Source organism: Apteryx rowi, unplaced genomic scaffold (assembly GCF_003343035.1).
Source record: "Apteryx rowi isolate R43461 unplaced genomic scaffold, aptRow1 scaffold_27, whole genome shotgun sequence".
NCBI classification, from domain to species: domain Eukaryota; kingdom Metazoa; phylum Chordata; class Aves; order Apterygiformes; family Apterygidae; genus Apteryx; species Apteryx rowi.
In genome coordinates this window covers 1,627,597-1,648,942 of record NW_020449085.1, presented here as the reverse complement: position 1 = coordinate 1,648,942, position 21,346 = coordinate 1,627,597, and the positions used below count along the sequence as shown (strand labels likewise).

General features: G+C 39.0%; 1 protein-coding gene across 1 annotated transcript in view; it reads right to left on the bottom strand.

Moving 5' to 3' along the window:
- Positions 1 to 21,346, bottom strand: part of NEO1 (neogenin 1) — a 146,277-nt gene that overhangs the window by 117,029 nt on the left and 7,902 nt on the right. The window contains exons 2-3 of the mRNA XM_026068317.1: positions 10,157 to 10,432; positions 5,373 to 5,526 (exon numbers count right to left, since the gene is read on the bottom strand). Coding sequence (XP_025924102.1) covers positions 5,373 to 5,526; positions 10,157 to 10,432 — 430 coding nt within the window. The remainder of the gene's footprint in view (positions 1 to 5,372; positions 5,527 to 10,156; positions 10,433 to 21,346) is intronic.

Genomic DNA, 21,346 nt, shown 5'->3' with positions numbered 1-21,346 from the left:
ATTTTAAATTGAACAGCTCTCATCATTCAAGAGTTAGCGGTACTTTAATGGCTTTATTAAATATAGCTATCGTCTAGAGGCCTTTTAATTGTTTATTTTCAAATTAACCATCTCCTTTACTGTACTTTTTTACAGAACTTCCTGTGATACATGCAGTTGTATTTTCTTCCATGCATATGCTCAAATATAAACCGGATTACATTATATATGCTGTTTGAGCACACAGCAGCAGAACCTTGATCCACAAACTGCCGAAAGGGTCCCAAGCAGAAGAGCATCTTCTGCGTGTTTGAAGCTCAACGCTCACCTCCCAAGCACTGGAAATCCATCTTGGCATCCACCTCAGTTGAAACCTCACTTTTCAATTCCAGACTTATCAAAGGCACAAGATTACTCCTGCATTCACTACAAAACAGATCTTCACACAGTAGGATCTTTAGCCAGACAGGATGTTTTTGGAACAAACTTACGGAAGGTGCAAAGTTGGCAAAATCTGAAAAACTATTCTGCCTGTATTTAACATTTCCATAATAGCATTTTATATCATCTAAAGCTTCCAACATGAAGATTTTACTTACTGAGAAAAAGAGTTCTCCAAAAAGGACAATTTTTTTTTCCCCAAATTGCTTTACACTTCAGTGGCCTTTCCCACTCCCTTCCATTTCTCACGGCACCTTCCAAATTCCTGGCAGAGATGTTACTCATACTGAGTTTACAGAGGAAATCCAACCCAAAAAGGAGAATGCATACTCAAATTGCTGAACTGCACGTGGAGAACACGACAGGGTGGGTCTGCGTTAGTACTGCCAGCCCTCAACCTCAGAATTATGAGTGATATTCCCTATATCACAGGATAATACACAAAATAAATTCACACTTTTGGTTCATTGCATCTGCTTTGATTTGAGCCTAGAGGCAGTTCACTTCATATTTTGAAGCTTTACTCTGGAGCGATGAGGACCAGCAGCATAATTTTCAATTTAGCATAGGGTTTAACCTTTTCTTTCAATTTCAAACAATGTAGTTTTACGAAAATTATTAAATATCATAAAGATCATTAGTTTGAATACTGAGCCAATTCAATAAAAACTTTCATCCAAGCAGTCAAACATTCTTCCCAGTGACAGCTCATTGGGGCCAATTTTCAACTTTATTTCCAGTGATTTTTTTTACTCTAAAACCATTAATACAGTAAGGAAGGTCTTAAAGGATAAAAAAGGTTCACAGAGTGAAGCATCCTGCTTCTCCCAAGATGCCAAACAGCGATGCCTAGAGAAGGGTATGGGGACAGTGCGAGCACACGGAGACCCTTCCTCTGGACAGTCTCCTATTCTCCAGCTCCTGAGGACAGAGACTTCCGAGTCCTGGGTGGAATCTGGGTATTTCATAGGCTTTGATGGACTTTATGCTCCATTACAAGGAAGCACAACGTGAGCAGTCTAAGCTTTTGACCTGGGGTCCCTAATTTATAGCTTGGCAGAACAACCCACAGCCATTCCCCTCTAACGTGCTCCTCCACAACCCATCAGATGTGTCTGCTCCCTGCTGCCCCTTTCCTGAGACTATTCCAGTTCCCTCCCCATTACGTGGCCAGAGGCACACATCTCAGCGACCAAAATACACAACCAGTCAGCCACAGCTGCATGACAAAGACATATGTCTTCGCCTCTTGGATGGCGTGATGGGACTCCATGCACACGTTCCACCTCTAGCTAGATGAACGCTCATCGTACAATGCAAGATTGTTGTAGTTTGATCACGTAACAGAAGACTGACTGCAACTATCGGCCTCTGAGTGCTCTCATATGACACTACGAAGTCTTCCTAAGCCAAAAGGTTAATTCATCAGTCAGAGGCACCAATGCCTACTTTTTCAGTAAATTCACTTTGAGCACTATATTGATAATGTATTCATAATAAATGTACTAAATGATTTAAAAATTACTTACTGTTTTTGGTGACTTTTTTTCTAGTTATTACTTTATATTTAAAATCTTTAAGTTACCAAGTTCTGAAAGGACTCTTTCAAGTTAGCAACAGTTTTACTCCAGTGGAAACTTTGGCATTGCATTAACTTTATTCTCAAAGTGCAATGATTCCTCCTCTCTCTCAAGCTCAGAAAAATCACGTATTTTAGAAGTGTCTGCCTGCACATTTAAATCTAAGGCTAGACAACCACAAGTATTTTATGAATTTCAGATTAATGTCAATCCATATTAGGGCGATAACTTCACATGCTATCATCTTACTGACAAATTAAACAATTTTTAAAATATTGTTTCAAAGTATGCATTAAAAAAAAGAAATTAGTTTGACAAATATTTTATCATAGCAAACTAATTTCACAATATATTGCATTAGAGGCTTGGCGTTTGAACAAATGGCAAGACTACCATCATTAAAGTTTACTCATATTTATCCATTAACATAAATCTTGTCGCAGTCTTTGACAGATCCTCCATCAAAAACTGAACACCTTCCCTTTATCTGATCTTATAATAAATATTTATTCCCCAAAAGCCACAGCACTCTAAATTCTTAATAATAATCTGTGAAATACAGGTTCCTATACAGACTCTTATTAACAACAGAGCTTGAAAAAAAAAAAAAAAATTTAATTCTGTATTAGATGGATTGCCACAGTTACAACACAAAAGTAAAAATAAAATGTCATATTCCTAAACCATTCAACAAGGTTGGGGGGAAAAAAAAAAGGAAACGTTTGACCATACTACCTGCATTTTGTTTACTCTCCTTATTTTTTTTTTTACATACATACATATATATATACACACACACACACACGTGTATATATATGCATATATAACAATAGGAATGGGATGTGCATGCATAAATATACACATACAGAAATACACAGATAATGTATGTTTTTGTGTGTATATGTGTGCACATGCATATGTGTGCACATGTGTATATTATGTATACATATAGCTATGTATAAATATGAGTTAAGAGATTTTCTAGGCAGAAAGTACATTAAAACCTGCCCAGATGATAAGAATCTTTTTTTCTTTGTATAAAGAAAATCCATGTTAACTAGCAAAGTCTTATTTTTATGCAAAAGAGCTATTTTAATACAAAATAAGTTTAATTCCAAAAAAATCGATTTCATCAGCAAAACAAAGTAGCGTTACTATCTTCAGTCAGACCAGACTCTGTAGTACAGTAAGTCAAACTAAATACAATTCTCTTTGTTCAAAACCTTCCTTTATTTCTTTTGGGGTCCTGCCTTTGGGTAGAAGAAAATATTTATTCTAAATGGAAGAGGAATATTCCTTTGTCTTTTCAATTTGATCTTCCTTAGTAAAGGCCTATCCAATGCATGTGGCAACCAAAAGATTGCAAGAATCTGCAGGTGCTGGCAGTTTGCAGTTCAACGACAGGCTTCGCGGAGAACATGCATTCGCACACTCGTACTCCAGGAGAAAGGGGGCAACGCTACAGGCCTTTGCCTATTAATTTGGGCTCGGCAGAGAATTTGTACAGCTCATTTGCCGCAGAAGCAGAGAGGTGTTTAATAAAACGGCCTCTGGGAAAAGCGACAGCCTCGTGGATTCTATTCTTGCCTTACCACAAAATTTCTGCATGATGAAGGAAAGATACTTAAGGAAAAGAAAAAATGGTTTAAAACAAGGAGGTGGCCACAGCGTAAAGCGCTGTTCCACGTGTCCACACCGAGCACCTGATGCACAGCTTGCAAAGGGATTCCCACTCGCAGCAGAAGTCAACTGGAAGCTGTACTTGTAACGTACAAAGTGACATATAATGTGAAAAGCTGACATTAAATATTCTGAAAAATCAAGTCATCCACAGTTCAAGTTGTGCAAAGAGTAAGATCGAACAATGTTTGCTAAAGCTATGCCTCAGCTCTCCAGTTGTAAAATGTCTTACTTTGTGTTTTGAGAAGAAATCAAACAAGCATTTGTGAAGCCCTCAGAAGTTACCACGACAATCACAGGAAAACTCATAAGGGAATTAACAGTATCCAAAGCAGGATTTGAAAAGTAGGGCTCCATATCAAAAAATGAGAAGAAAATAAAACTTACTGAGCAGCTGCTCAGTAAATGAGCTGTACCCTCACAGCGCACTGAACAGGGCACAACCGGGAGAGGAACGGGGCAAGGGAGAGGCGGTGGGACAAGGGCCAGGACACCTTTGGAAAGACAATACAACATCGTTTTGCAAACAAGGAAAAGAAAATAAGATCTTACCGGGCACATTTATTCTGACATTTCATTACGTTTGATTGTGCAACTTAACAAGTCTGTACCCATCTATTTTCTGTGAATGTTTTCTTACATTTCCAAAAAAACCCAAAAAACAACAACAAAAAAATCACGTGCCATCAGACTGACATCAGCACAGCTTCTCAGTGGTGTTAGAACAGGTGGTCATTACTTACAGAAGCTTGCATTTTCCAGATAAAGACAGTTCAAATTATGAGCCCCTGGATTTATTAGGAGGTGACAAAAATAACATGTGACTACTCTGCTGGTGCTGTAAGACACTTCCATACTCCTTTAGCTGTCTTCCGTGGCAGCCATACTCTAGCCTACAACCTAACTTTACCCCTCACTCTTTCACAATTACCTTGCTTCTACAATGAGTCTCACCACTGATTTTGAAGGGCACTGAAAACATCCAACTATCCATTTGTAATTTTCGTGTTCATGGATATATTTTCATTAGGACAAAAACATAGCTTTCCTTGATAAATTTTGCTGGTTTTTCCCCATTTTCTGCCACCTTCTTTTGTACGAATACACCAATGATAATTTCTAATAGAGTAATTATCACTTAATGCACTCCTAAAGGCCTGTAAATAGTTTTTATTTTAATCCTGCTTACATTTTAATACTCAATTTTAATGAGAAATTATGAAATCCTGCATGAAACACTTTCCTAAATTCTTCTGGAACATTTAGATGCACACTTAACATTGGACATCTTCACTGTAGAAAGAATAATGCTAGTGAGGAATCTCCACAGAGGGATGCCAACACAAAGAAGTCTTAGCTTTTCTGCAATATCCTTATGCCCTTAATTGCTTCTTTTACTCCAGAGGCAATCTAACAGAGTAATTTATTCTTGAAACCTTCCTGTTTCAAATAAGATTTCTTGGTGTCATGTGTCTGCAGGAAAGAGCATGAAATTGTTCTCCAGCTCTCATGAACTACCTTACTTGTCATAACACTCAGTCGAGAAGCCCTCTGGCATTTAAACACACTAGCACCCATTTTGCTGGTTTAAAACCAAGCAGAAATCAAATTGGGTACAAATCTAAAATGGAAACTCTAGCTCAGCTTCTAAATTCCTGCCCTTATGTAAAAAATATATTAGCCATTACTCACCCTTCTGTGATAAGCTCCTCTTCATTTCTTGTCCACCTGATATACGGCGTTGGAAATCCTACCGCAACACATGGAAAAACCGCACTTTGCCCGGTAACTTTAGTAAGCGAAGAAGGCTGCCTCAGAAACATCAAGTTCCGCGGCACCTCTGGATCTGCAAATATTTTGTAAATGACAAGGAAGTTACCAGATGCAGAATCAGAAGATCATCATATTAATAAAAAAAAAAAAAAAAAAAAAAAAAAACAACACACAGTGAAAAGCCTCCATCTTCACAGGCCTGAGTCATTGTCTTACCTACATGAAGAGTTTTCTGCAGGAGGTTCTACCAGCCTCCCACATGAATAGCTCTTTAGCATTTTCTTCAGACATGCAAACTGATCCCCCCACCAGACTCCCTGGGAAACAATTTAAGCTAACAGCTACAGCCCTGAAGCTGAAACTACCACCACCCAGAAAATATCTGCTAAGCAAAGACATAGGTCTGACTTCACCCAGTCAACCTCTGGCCATCACCCAAACCACAAGGCTGGTTCGTAAGAGCCTATACCTAAAAAATAAAATTACTTTCTGCTCTGGGACTGAGGTCTAGTGGGTTAGGATTCATTACACAAATTCATGACAGCCAGCGTGGATTACCTCACCTTACTCTAGCCATCTGAACTGGGAAAATACGCTATGGAAAGCACTGGAATCAGCCGTGCCATCGTTTCATAAAATTCTGAATGGGTGCCTACCAAACTTTATCAGGTAGCTGCTGGAGAAATAGAGACAGATACCAGAGCTTTTATGCACTGGAAAACAAAATCACTGCAGCAGAGTCAGCCCTAAGCAAAGAAATAACTAGGTAGTTTGTAGGCTGCAGTAACATAAGCTTTATCCTAAAGCAAAAAGACAGCATGGTTTTCCATCCTTATAACGGTGAATTCTCTGAACTGGTTTGGGTTTTGCTTTAATTTGGGCTGGAACGAGTCTGTTTCTTTTTTTCCCTCCTTAAGAACAAGCACAAGCAAGTGCGTATTTACTGTCTTTCGGTACAAGAAAGGGCCACTTTGACTGTGAGAACTGAGTATGTGCCCACTAATAAAGACTGTCCAGCAGCCTACTCTCAACTAAACTACTGCAATTAAATATTCAGAACAAAAGGCTATTCTTCTACTTTTCTAAAAGTCTATGACTCAAAATGTATCCTTTGGAAAAAGGTTCTTAAAATCAATTTGACTAAAACTTAAATTAATCAAGGGGCCCCAGTTAATATCTGGACAGAGTAAGACCCAGTTTGAACCTTTTGCCTCTGCAATAACTTCAGCATGCACCTTATACCATAATCAGAAGTAAACAAGTTCTTAGGTATTGGACAGAGCATTTCTATTGTATCAGTTGTCGTAACCCTCTTTATGCCAACCACTCAAAAAAGCAATGCTTCTGTTGCACTAATTGCTGTACTATCAACATTCAGAAGTGTGCTTATATCTCTCCTTTACAAAGGAGGAAGTTTGGTGATGAGTAAGTCCTAGAATTGGACAAGCCCTCAGCCTCTTACTGAAAAGTCATTTTGGACAACCTTAAGCCCCTATCCTCCATGGCTCACCCATCGCTAAACACAAACTAGCCGTTCTCAGTTTCTGAATGCCTCAATGTCCATCCTGCCTCTTACATACCGTTTTGAGTCATCAGTTCACTTCTGCCTACCTCTGTAATATTATTGTTTTGTCTGTTCTTACACAACTCCCCCAAACCTTCATAACTCCTTTCATATCCCTCTCTAAAATTTCAGCTTCACTACACCACGATGCAAACAAACCAACACCCAACAATGACAGACACGTACTATGTTGTGCAACTACTGCTTAATGCATCAACCCTCTTGCTAAGTATCCTTCTCTCATGCCTCTCCAAAGGTAGATGAGCAAGCGTTTAAACCACAAAAGGACACATATTCTGCACATACTACTACAATACTGTATTCCAACTAAGTTGGTCAAGTAGGACTACATCTTCACCGCCTAAGCAGATGAGGTAAGGTAGAGGGCCAAACCCCAAGAGAACTGGGGGCAGACTATTCTGCATCTGCACTACCATTGCTCACTGAAGCACACTGTGTCCATCATGCAAAGTATTTGGCCCCATCTCATCTGGGACCTATGTGATGCTCTCAGGGACTTCAGAAGTTGTTGGGTTTGGTGTTATCAGTTCAAAGTGCTCAGAATAACAACTCTGTGTTTATAGCACAATGCTAAGGTCAGGCACTGCCTCTAAGGTGTAACATGAAGAGGCTGCAAGGGTATTTGAGAGAACCAGACCTGATGGAGTCATGTTTCAGGATTGTCTGAGGCAGAGGGAACCAAACTTAGAGTGATCCTGGTTCACACCATCTCTCTCAGACCCACGCATAAACTCATCTCATCAACTCTGCCCACATTCCCTATTAGAGGAAACTAGTCAGCTTGCTCCAGAAATAAGGCCATGTGCGAACAGGCATGCATGCAGTGCGAGTGACCTAGAGTGACATGTGGAGTAAGCCAAGTTGTAAAACAAAAATGGATATAACAGATTGCCAGCGAGCAATCACTACACTGGGGAAGAGTTAATATGATTCACTGGAGACAGAACTTCGTAGTGCTCCAAGCTCACAGGAAAGGAGTTCAGTTCTCAGGTTAGTGAAAACTGGATTCGAGAATTAAGTCATTTGTTTTCCTTGCATTCCTATATTTGAAAGTACCTGCTATAAAGTAGCAGAGCTCCGAGATCTATCTCCTGCTTGGTGGCAGATGAAAGGCAGACTGGAGGTGCTAAGGAAGCTTGCTATCAGAAAGGAGCAGAACCCTTTCCGTGGATACAAATCTGCACAATGCAAGCGTGTTGGGTGTATTTCAAAGATTTTGAAGCACAACATCAGAATTACTGTCAGCCATGCATGAGGTAATGGTTTGAAAATGGAATAAAATCAAATGAAGAGTAGTTTAATTCAGATCATTCATTCAAACGCATCTCAAACCAAACAATCAATTATGTGATTATTCATGACGCAGCAGATTAAGAAAAGCTTTCTGTGCAACAGTTGAATTCCACTTGAGCAAAAAACCTTGCCTGCTTGGCGGTGGGGGGAGAATTTCACCAAACTTCACTATCAATGCTTTCAGATACATAGTCAAGTAAGGGAACGGCATTATTTGTGTTCCCCAGTATAGTTATCTTAAGTCACCTTTAGTAACACATTATAATAACAAGCAAACAATATCTGAACCCAAAAGAATTCAGAAAATCAACACAATATGGAAGGTTTTTTAGAAAATCCTCAATCACCACAAATCAGAACGTCTTAACAGTTCATTTGAGGGGCTCTAGAAACATGAAGGCAGAATAGACTAAAATAACTACTTTTTCCAGGAGTACTCTTCTTCAAAAAGCTATATCCTTACCTGAAAAAAAGATAACAATAAATGCTAAAGGACTTAATGAAAGAAGTTTTTACTTAAAGCATAATTTCCTTAGGCTAGCAAATGCCTCAATTTTAAAATGGAGACCATTGCAAATGTAATTTAGGATATTTTAAAGTACATTTTAGCATTTTAAATAGAAAAGTGATAGTCATCAAAACCAGAAAAATATTAATTGACAAGGACCTCTGAAGGTCTCTAGTCCAACCACCTGCTTGAAGCATGCCTATTGCCAGCCGCGGTATTGCCTAGCTTGGTCTTGAAAACCTCCGAAGATGGAAATTCAGCAACCTTCTTGGCAGTTCTTCCAAGCAGTAAAAATTGAATCAGAATTGCAACATAAAGACTAATTCAGAAAATATAACACAGCACAAAGCTCTGGAAATAATTAAGAAAACCCATACAAAACAATCCATATTTCCCTAGTTTGGGAAAGTGTGATTTCACATTCCTGTTATATTTTTGGTTAATTTTCATAACTTTGTGTTACAACATCTGGTGATACAAAGATCTATGCAATAGTGTCATTAGAAAAAAAACGGGCTAAATGTAGAAACAGTTTACATCAGAACTGGACTTCTGTTCTCATTTAAAAAAAAAAAAAAAAAGATCTATGCATCTTAAAACAATAGGCATAGCTAAGCCTTTCAAAACAGTGTTATTTGTGGCCATCCCCATTTTGGGATCTGGAGACTTCCCAAAAGGGCCCAACATTTACAGAATCACAGCTTCCAAAAAAATTGGGACCCTTAAAAGTGCCTCAGCTTAAGCATCCCAACAGCTAGGGACTCTAAGAACCAATTTATTTTGGAAATCTCAGAAAATATTTTAAACATGAGGTTCAACCCTGAGAAACTTAGAAATGCACATTAATCCCCAAACTCGTATACTCAAAGAAATGGTCAATTCCCTCTTTCTAACAAGACACAAACAGAACCATGTTGCTAGGGCCCCTTTATAGAAATCTTTCCAAGAATGCCTTTTCAAGAGCTAAACCATTAAATACAGCAAAAAGAGTATTTGCATGTCTCTGACCTATTCCCAACATTACAAAGGGCTCAGACACTGACAACTGGTTTGATTTTTCTGTTTTCCAACTGTATGGTGCAGATCAGTCTTCCCAAGGCTAACATGCTTTAGTGGAGCGTCTACGTTCATTTTCAGCTACTTGAAGAAACAGCCTCCACAAAGCCCATTAAACTCAGACATCCAACCTAAAACATACAAAAATGTGATACAGCAGATTCTCACTTGCTCCCCTTTGTAAGCATTATCTTTTCTTTTTTTCTTTTCACTTGAGTGATTTTAATTTTTAACTATTTTTAAGGAAAAACAGATTAATACCTGGAAGAATTTTGAGCTCTGCCTCTTCGCTGTATTTGGGGGTCCCACCACTTTCAATGATGCAACGATACAGTCCTCCATCCATATCAGTAGCATTGCTAATAATTAGAGCTCCACTTGGTAACTTAAACACACGGTCATCCAGAAAGACTGGCTGACGGTCCTGCTCCCACCTCACAAACGGTGCAAGGTCAACATTGACTTCACAGTTAAGGATTGCACTGCTTCCTCTGTAGACGGATGATGATTCCGGCTGACTGGTGAACCTGGGAAGACCTGGAAATAAGAAATAGAAAAGTTTATGACAAATTAGAGGGACCTTGAAGGCAACAAAGCTTTGAAGCCCAAGTCGAGGGGGAAAAAAAAAAAAAGAAAGAAAGAAAGAAAAAAAAGCTTGCTCTACATCTTCTAAAAAATCTTAACATTTGCTAAAAGAGCACAATGAAAAAAATGGTGTAAAGGTAAATAAAAACAGCTATAAGACTACTTTTGTTTTAAAATTAGTACTTTTAAGAACAAGCAAATATTGAAAACAAAATACAGACATCTTTAGAGTCCTCAAAAATGGGAGAAGACATGCAAGTAATATCTGCTCTCTGCTTCGGTAGGCTCTGTCCTTAAGGAACATATAGCTCAGAAATGGCAAAGTCAAGGAAGTGTCCGTCTGGTGCATCAGAAGGAATATAGCTTGAACCATATTCTGCAATAGCCACCGACTGGCCCAGAGTGGAGCACAGATGCCCTCTAGTCTGTATTCTGGGGACTGTAACAAGGACAGATGATTTGGAGGAAAAGAAGGCTTCTTCCACAGAAATTTAATTAGACCACGCAGAGGAGCATGAGGATGTTAAAGGACCAACTCTCACTGAAATTCAATGGAAATGGGATGTCCCTTTGAAGATCTCCACCACAAAAAGCCTTATCTATTGACCTATAAGGTAAAAATTGCATCTGTTCATATAAAAATATTTCTCATGTTAATATATTTTTGAGAATTAAATTTCTTCACAACACGAAACAAAAAAGCGATAGTTGCAACATTGATGTAACAGCTCTCTACGAAGGATGCGTTAACTTTCCAAATAGAAATGTTTTTCATGACAGGTTTCCCCAGTAGAACAGATCTCAGATCTTCCACTAGAAATACTCAGTCCACTGAACGGCCTCCCATTGCTTACCCCAACAAAGCTCTTCAAACAGCTCAATAAAGGCAATAAATACAGTAACGAAGGAGGGAAAAGGACAAAGCAGGGGGATGAAAAGGGGAGGGTAAACCTCCTCACTGCCTTTTTGGGGGCAGTTAGCTATTTTATCAGCTCAGCTGCCTTTTGCAAGTCACCCAGAGGTGACTGTGCGGGCTGCACTGACATGGGGGAAGGCACGCGACTCCAGTGCAGGAGCATCAGTGTCCAGTTAATATTAGCATTTTGGTTTTTTGCTCTTAAAACTACCATTGTCATTGAAACAGCCCATTAGTACTCACCACCCTTCCCTCTCACCAGCACACTGCTTCAAGCACGTTCTGTGAGGTTGTCTTCTCAATACACTGCGTGCTCTTAATAGAGAAGATGGAAAGTGGGACTTTGGGTGACACATCAAACCATGCTGCTATAATTATGCAAGCGTATGGAGCCTGCTGGAAATCCGTAGGCTCCGATAGCCTCGAATCCAACACTACTGCGCGCAGCCAAGTCCCCAGAGAAGCCCGCACAAGCTCTCTTCACGGGTGATGCCTTCCAGTCATGCTTACACATGAACGAAGCTGCAACGGTTCAGCTCGGCTCTCACCTTTTCCACCTCCTTCAGCAAGCGTATGGGTGAAATCCCTCATTCATGTCTTCCCATTTCAAAAGTTTGATCTAATCTGAAAAACCCCTGCTTATCCCTTTTTGTTAAGGTGATGCTTTTAAATTGTTTTAAACACCTGACTTCCAAAGAGTACAACCCAACGTTTTACTTAATACACATCCATCAAGAATATGACGAGGAATTTAACAACAACATGGACAAACTTTTTTTTTTTTTTTTTTTAAACAAATACCTAGTTTGGTGCTTTATAATTCCTTCCTCTATAAAGGGATAATAAGCAACCACTCAGACTGGAAAAGCTGCTGTTAAAGTATACAAAACTTCTATGCATGGAAAATACTGCACAGTTCTTTGATGTGAAGGGGAAGAAAGGGGATGGAGGAGAGTTATCTACCTCTTTTGCCCCAACTTCCTAGTAAAACACATTACCACATGCTGCATATCTGTTATATATTGGTGCCGAGGAGTCCATCTCCTGTGGTTTTCTCTGTCCATATCCACAATAGTCCCCTGCACAGGAAGGAATCTATACCGTGCCCTGCTTTAGCTAAATACTCTTTTGTATCATTTTAGCTTGAATCCCTATTTACTTTCAAGAAAATCCCATAGCATTCTTTTAAGCATTGGAATTGTGATCTTTACTGTCCAACTTTTGTAGAAAGCCTTGGAAAAGAAGCAAGGAGCAACATCTGATGCCAAACGTGTTCATGCTTTTTTCACTTGAATGAAAAGTGGGTTTAGTTGGACTGTAAAATTCTTCATTATTAGCACCCACTTAAGTACACATTTTAATGCATGTGTTTCTTAAAACTTTTTTTCCTCCCCATAGCAAAATAAGCCTGAAGCAGACCACCAGCATCAAGTCCAGCGCTTTGCAATCAAATCCAACCACAAAACAGATTTAATTGAGAAAATCCACAGAGCATCATCTCTACATCCCACAACATCTCACAAAACCCAAAAACTGTTATGTATCACCATATGAGAGATCAAGACCATAACCAACATTCAATCTGCTGCAGGTTAAACGCCCTGAAGCTTGCAGGCTTTTTAGCCTTAGGCATGGAGAACGGCAAGCAACCTCTAGGGGCCTCTGTGATTACATTCCCAGGGGAAAAATTCATTTCTGATTTCAAAGCCGGTGATCAGTCTAATTGCAAGATTGAGTAAGATGCACCAACTACACACCTGCAAAAATGCTAATACAACTAGAAGCAACAGCATATCTGGCCTCTAGCTGTGGCTAATCTCTGATGCTACAGAGAGACAAAACCAAATGAACATAAAAGTTATGTATAACTGACAGGGGAGGGGGTGTCAAAAAAACCACACTTGCTCAATCCTTGCTTTAGGGCCTGAAGTATGAAATATAAATATGGTGCAATTATAATTTAAAATATCATTCCTTTCAACTCCTCTCGAGAATATGTGCGAGATGGACACGTTATGACTTCTAACACATTGCATTTCTAACATCTAGATCACTTCCGTCTTGTCACGTTATCCCTTCTATAAGCTTATAAAGTCCATCTCCAAACAGGTTACATACACATTCCTTCCCCCAAGTACTATCTGAGGGCTCCTTCCATAACTTTACTTTTCTGAGAATATGAAACTTTCTTCTTGTTTCCAGTGCTGCTGTATTCCCAACCAACTTGTACTGCTTTGATCTTGACCTTGTTCTGGTATTACACTTAATTATTTTGCATCCCTGATATTTACCCATTACTCCCTCCCTCCAAGGTATTCATACAAATAAATCACAGCTTCTCTAAGCCTTAATTCTGCTTAGTTAATGAAGCTCAGATCTTTAGTCTCTTTTCCTCATTCCCCTAACCATCCCAGTAACCTTTCTTTATAGAAAAAGCAATCGCAGATCACTCAGGGCAGGAGGGACAGAGTCCAGCCTCCTGCTCAAAGCAGAGCCGGTTACTTGGGGCTCGCAAACCTCCGTGGCCGGAGCCCACACGGCCTCGCCAGCGGCCCGGCCCGTTCCCCTGCTCCACTGTTCACAGGGAGCAAAACCTTTTCCTTAAATCCACTCAGAACCTCTCTTGCTTCAGTGGATATCCAGCGTTTCCTGGCCGCCTAGCACGCACTGCTGGCAGAAGGACAAAGTGACGACAGGTAAACTGAAACGGCTGCTGCAAGTTAAGTTTTGATCACAGACGTCCAGGTTTATACAGCAAAAATACTACCCTCTGTCTACTGAAAATATCTTCCCAGTGCATCTGAGAATCCCATTAGCTCTTTTCACACTGGCAGATTATAGTCAATCCTGCAATGAGCCAAAATAACTAGAGGGGTTTTTTCTCCTGTAAAATCACCAATTCCTCTGTCCCAACTTAATAACAAGCATGTCGTGGTATGGACATGACTTTGCAAGCTGTACTGAAAATTTTCAGTTGTTCTGTCTATAGCATCACTTAATTCTTCCTATAAGGCCACCAAGGCCTCAACAAGAGTATCAAGGTCTTCCAAATTTGCACACTTGCCAGTTTCAAAGGTATACACTTAATTCGTACCTTAAAATACCTGATGATATGTTAAACGTGACCTTTTTGAAGTCTAGTCTCTGAGGTACCTTTCCATTCTGAAAATTTCCCTTTGAAAGTAACCTATTAAATTTTTCTAATTACGTCAGATTCTTATCAATCTCAACATTATCAATTAAACTTCCATCATTCTGACCCTTAATAATTTTTAATGGACACTGTCAAAAGGGTATGTCACAGCATACCCATCATATTGCACTGCTCCAAGACATCAGTTGCTTCATCAAGCAACTCAGATGCAAACCGCTTGGACAACAGCGACGGTGCAGTTTAGTGTTCTTTGTTTTCCCTACATCTTAATTACTCTAGCCTTCAACGTCTCTTTTAAAATGACATAGAGCAATTAGCCTGATCCAAACACCATGATCACCCCTCCTCTTTTGGGGCATATATTCTACATCTGTTTTTCTTCAAGAGGAAGGTACTAGCCCCGATTTCACAATTCATTAAAAACCTTTACTAATGAACTTGCAAATTAATGTGTCAATTATGCCCACAGCCTGGAAGGGACTTCTGGACCTCCTCGTTTTGTCAGATAAGCAGTATGACTTCCATTTTCACCCCAGATGATGTAATTTTGTTTATGCTGTTCAACAACCACCAATACCATCTTATATCGGCAACTTAGGGCATAAATGAGAAAGTCACTGGAGGACTAAAGCTGTGCAATTTCTAACATAAATCTGCAATACTCTTTATTCCAAATTCCTTGTTAGCACTATTCATTCACCGGACAAGATGGATAGTGTATATTCTGTTGTGTGCTGGTGCCCCATTAAGGTTAAATAAGCTTGAGTTTAAAATGGTTTCATTACTCCCTAAACAGTAAAATCACACTATGATCACACTTTGTGTAATTTTATTATACTTTTTTCTAAATCTAGGTCATAATTTTGCCACATATTAACCAAAACTAACAGACTCGGCAATATAATAATAAAAATAATCGTAGAATAATTTTTATTTTACAATTACTGTAATTTGCCCTGCTTAGAAGCCTTCATCATGGAAGAGGACCCTTCTGTGTTAGCCAACAGACAACCACAAAACAATAATAATGTACTACAAAAGACATTCTAAATACAAAAATTCATTATTATTAATTCTGAGACCTGTTTATAAACACAGTAACAGGTCCCACAGCACTGGCATACTTTCTCTAGTGATATACTACAAGAAAATACTCTTCCATCTACCAGTCCAGAGTCTTTTGGTTAAAGAGCTTCTCTTTTGCTTCTCAAAATGGCAACTGAGTGACTTGCAAGCCTGTATTTCCTTAACTTGTTAATATCATTTTCAAATGCATTACTATTTAAACTCCGTCTTTATATTTAAATTAGAAACACATTTAAAAACTTATTTTTCAAAGTAAGAAAAAAAAATGTTCTTATGATAGATTTTTCTCATAATGGTTTGTATTGACCAATCATTTCCATCAACAAGGCAAAGCAAGATGATTTATTATAAGGGTAATTTAAAGCTAAGTTGGATTTCTAATGAGCAAGCAGCACCCACTTTTCACTCACAAGTTGCATTCAGCTGAAGGTAGCACCCCATCATTTGTTAAAATGAACATAACGCTACATGATACTTTGGGGTTCTGATACTAAAGATAATTTTTTTTCCTCTGTGTACACACATTAATCATTCCTTGGCAGCACAAATACATTATGTATCGATTTTGGAACACTGAAGGAAAATACTTCCAACTCAGCAGGAATGCAGGTTAATCAACTCAGCTTCAGCAGGATCATTTTCCACCTGGAAAGTCCTCCAAAAACTAGCAAGAGAACATATTTGCAGCAGCGCGAGCCTCAGATGCATGCAACAGAAATCAGATGCGCCGCAAACTTGAAATTTGCTGCTCGGACAATGCAAATGGAGAAAAAAAGTCCCTATTTTCTCCTTCCCTTTTCTCTCTCCCCTCCCCTAAAGCCCAGAGCAGTGGGAGGAATGCACATAAACTGTCTACTTAATGCAAATATACTCCACCCAGACGCTGCCTCCAGTCTAAGCAGTGCCGAGATTTGTGGTCCCTTGTCTTTCCTTCTGAAAAAGCAAAGATGTGCCTAGAAGAGCAATAACTCCCGCATTCCTGGAAAACGCAGATGGGGAGAATTCTGGCCACAGTCTGCAGACTGCGACAGAGCCAGTATTTCACCTCCTGTACTTGCCAGGACAACAGGAATTCATTAGACCGAGCCAGGCGCTAACCTAGTTCAGCGGTCTTTTTGCACCCGTGGACAGTGCCATCCATTTTCAAGTAGGCTGGAAGAAAAAAAAACAAAAAAAACAAAAAAAAACAAAAACACTCCATAAGCAACCACTAAATACCTTGCTCATCTGACAGCGTTCTTCAGAGCCAGTGCTTGCCTTCTGCTCTGTCAGCAGACACTGAGTGCTCAAGTTTATTTAACGTGGATGCTATTACCATATACACGTTTAATCCTCTTCAGAATCCTCCTAACCTCCTGGCATCAACACCTACCTTGCAGAAAGAAGACTGCAAAACAAAAATAAGAAACAAGACCAAGTCTTTCTTCTCAAGGGCAACAGAAGGGTGCATAGAAATTCACTTTTTTCCCTGCTTATTGCTGGTTTGTATAACTTTACTATATGTTTGCAAACCTGTCAGATCTATGCATGCATTTTTGCACTTTTCTCATGCGCCCAAATCTCTGCCGTTGTGACTCTGCAGACTGGAATTTAACATCACATTTTCTGTAAGCATTAAACAGTTCTAAAAAACCACATATATCACCAGTTATCCGTTTCCCAGAGCTGGTTTTAGGCTTTTTTTTTGTGGAATCTCAACGCACTCGACAAGTGTTTTCCCTGATTTTTCCCTGATTATTTCTACTTCAGTAAGGATAAAGTAAAACATGTGAGCAGCTGATATATTTTTCAAACCTGTTACCTCCCATATATCAATGACGAAATTCTTTGTTGCCCAGTCTTAGTCCTACAAAAGGTCTTTGTAATTTTATCCAAGCCTTAACCAGCCTTAGCAGTGGTTATCAGGTACAAACGTTGGCACCTTACAGTGAACAGCTCACACCTTACAATCCTTCCCCATTAAAGTGTGCTGCTCAAAGAGACCAAGAACGGTTATGCAAACTGCTGATAATTAACACATTTTAATTTTCTCTCCCCCCCTTCTCGTTTTCCTAATCAATTTTGAACTCATGAGAAAATCATAACTCCATTACTACACTGTTCATTAAAACAGCCCTGAGAAAATAACAAAGATTTTAGCAAAGTAACTAAATAAAGGAATATAAAAACATGATACAACAGCTACAACATCTATTATGCTCTAGTAAACTAGTGGATCTTAAAGACACTATATATTTTGTTAGCATATCAGCTTCTCACTGAAACCCTGTTAAAATAAAACCCTAGCAAAGTCCAGCCATCTGTGGACGATTCATTAAATTATCTCAGCTTCTTTTCTTGAACACTATTCAGCATCATTTGTCCAAGTGGCAGAGGCACTAAACATGCTTGAAAATACAATTTGTTAGTAGGACTTATTTCTTGAATCTCACTAGCAAATAGAATAGACTTCATAACTACAGAACCCATTCATGGAGAGCAGAAATCCAGCATTATCTGAATTAAGGTAAGACCAGAGATTTCGAAGTCCTCCCTAACGATGAAAAAAACACCAACTACCACATTAATTGTTTTTCCTTGCTTAGCCAAAGTAGATAGTAGATAATGCAACCTGACCTAAAATATGCACAAGAGCCAGTCAGGAGATGGACTGTTCTTAGAAGAATTACAGCACGAACAGAGGAAAAGCTACTGCACATCTTAGTTGGCTAAACTAAAGCTACCAGTGCCTCACAGAAGAACCTCACAGCTATTCCAGCAATTAAATGAGAGCAAGAATGGTGATTCAAGGAATGTCTTCAGAAGTACAGAGGTCCTTGATGGAAACCATAAAAAAGCTAATGGGGGGCAGAGGGGCCCCTTGGTGCACAGGGAGGTCAGGTTGAGACAACACTGCAAGCAAGAGCAGCCTAGGAATAAAGAGAAAAAAACTAATTCTGTTAATGGAGTAGGTGAAATAATAGTACCATTAAAATCGGAAACAGGACTTGCAACTAAGGGGCAAGGAACAGCAAAGCTCCAGTGTCAATAGCTGCGTCACAGCTTCTCCAGGCTGCAAGGAAAAGCTGCAGTAGATGCAATGAATTTGATCCGTCCAGACACTGAAAAACAGTCCAATACCACAGAAAAATCACCAAACTACAGTGCAAACTACGGAATGACTTATTGGTACTGTTGAAGATCGTTGTAACACCAAGGACAACGAAGAAAGCACTGTGAGATAGTAACAGAAGACCTCGAGACAAGGTATGTGGATTGCCTCATCATTAAAGAAACCTCAGGTCTCGATCAATAGACTGGCTTTAAAAAAAAAAAAAAAAAGGAAGGGGGGGAAGTACAGGCTCACAATTACTCTTTCTAAGACAAAAATCAATGGCCATAACAAAAGAAGAATAAGATCCAAGTATTCTGGTGAAAGAAAAGAGCTTGACAGGTTAAATAATTTTAGATCCAGGCGAGGCTATCAATTACGAAAGCTCATGTGAACAAGCTATTCAAAGAAGATTAATGCACAGAAAGGACTGTCATGACAAATTTATCAAGAAACCAGAGGAAAGGAAAGATCAGAAAAAACTTGTGCAGGCAACTCTACAGACAGTCCCAGAGACAGCCGGTACCTGAGGAGAGACACTTAGAGAGAAATACTCTAAACAATTTTATAGAAAAATACTGAGAATTCATCAATAGTAAAGCAGCCCCTCAAAAACAGAGTGTTTGAGGACTGATAGAGCATGAAACTTTAATTAATACAACAGGGCAAAGAACCTCATTCTTTTTCAACTAAATGCTTATATTTTATTGAAGATGTCTAGAGACAACAAGGGCGCAGGGCAGAAAGTAGGAGGGAAACACTAAAAAAAAAAGCATGAATAAGCAGCTAATTCTTAGATAAAACAGTGGATTGTTCAAAGGGAATTGCAAAAAAAGGAAAATAAAAGAAGCAACAAAGGAAAACAAAACAGCACGCAACCCGGATGTGGGTTATCACACCATGGACCCTTGGCCCAGTTGCTAGAAGTTAAGCACATCATACCAGAGAAATTTTTTTAAAGGTCTCTCCATAACGAAGCCTTTCTTGGCTTTATTTTCATCAGCTGATGAACGCTCACAAACAATTCAGCAATCCGACTTCAGCTGCTGTTAAGGAGGGGGAGAAGAGCACCCGCACAGGAATGTAAAAGTATTTCGAGGTGTTTCCCCACACCCCCAAACAAATAGGGGTTTATATAGGAAAACATATAGGTTTATATAGGAAAACAAGCATTATATCTTTAATTATTTATATTCCTAGTGTAATCATGTGGCTATCGAAATTCTGTTGTCCTGGTCTTTTAGGAATTTCACCAACACCTCAACCTTCCTGCAACCAGCCACAGCCAATCTCATTAACTCACTCCCCCCCCCCACTAAAAATCATTTCCTTCCATTTTGTTTCCTTCTTAGTACCATTAAACTTCCTCTTAATTTTCTATTATGAAAAGATAAAGTTTATGTTTTTAATAAATATAAACACATACACACAATATACATATATAATATACAAATAGACACACACTTCTGCCACTGTATTTCTTAGTACTGCTTTTGTGTCACCTTCTGTGTGGTCAGTTTGTGGCACTAGTAGAAGATTTTCTTTTTTATTATTATTATTTTTTAATCACTTTCAAAATGCAACATTCAGTTAATCTAAAATTTGAACACCGCCACTGTGGAGACCCATCACTTTCATGCTGTCTCACTAAAGCTGAAATGTCAGATTCAGTCTCCCACTATAAAACACAGTTAGTTAAGAACACGAGTCACATATGTAACTAGCAACTGCCCGACAGCCGGGGATTTATAGGGAAGAGTCTATGTGAAAACTTCTCAAACAAAATTATAAGCAGCATTGCAGGTGCTGACATGCAGACAAAATACATGGAGAAAATACTTTTTTGAGTGCAAACATCAATAAATGAGAAAGCTAATCGTACCAATGTGCATCCAACTGTTTTTTAAAAAGATGTTGAGAGCATTGAGAGGATATTGGCGATTCATCAACTTTTGTATCCCATCTAAAATCATACATAACAGACCTGGTAATTTGAAATTTCACCAATTTCTTTTTTTTTCCCCCCCTGCATCTACCAGTGTGCGAGAAAAGGATCCAGCATTCTTCCACTTTTCTAACTGTGCTCGATAAGGGGTATCTAATTGCACCGAACATATTAACTCCATTTCTGGAAAAGATATGCCAGGTTCATTTTTACTAAAAAGTAACATTAAATTGTTACTAAAAGAGCAGGTTCACACAGGACTGTGACAGATCTACTTACGGACCCTCTTTTAGAGCTATAGAGGAGGATTCTCACCCTCTAATGAGCATGAACAGGCTTTAAGTAGCTCACCGACCCATGCATTAAGGACAGGGATGGTATTAGTCAAAACGAGCTATTTAATTTTATTCCATATTAGGTTAATAAGCTCATGGAAGCCTAAAAAAACCCAAAATCCACATTTTCAGAAAGAAACTGTGGTGTTAATACTGCTCAACTAGCAAATTTGAATCTCTTCACCTAATTTATGACTTACTCATTAGATTTAAATAGTTTAAAAAACAAGTAGGTTTACTGAATTGTCCTGCTGTGGGCTTTCACCCAGGACTGGCAGAATCAACACGGCAGCAAGTTGCACAGCTACCTGCCACAGACGTTGCAAGAGGCCGTCTGAT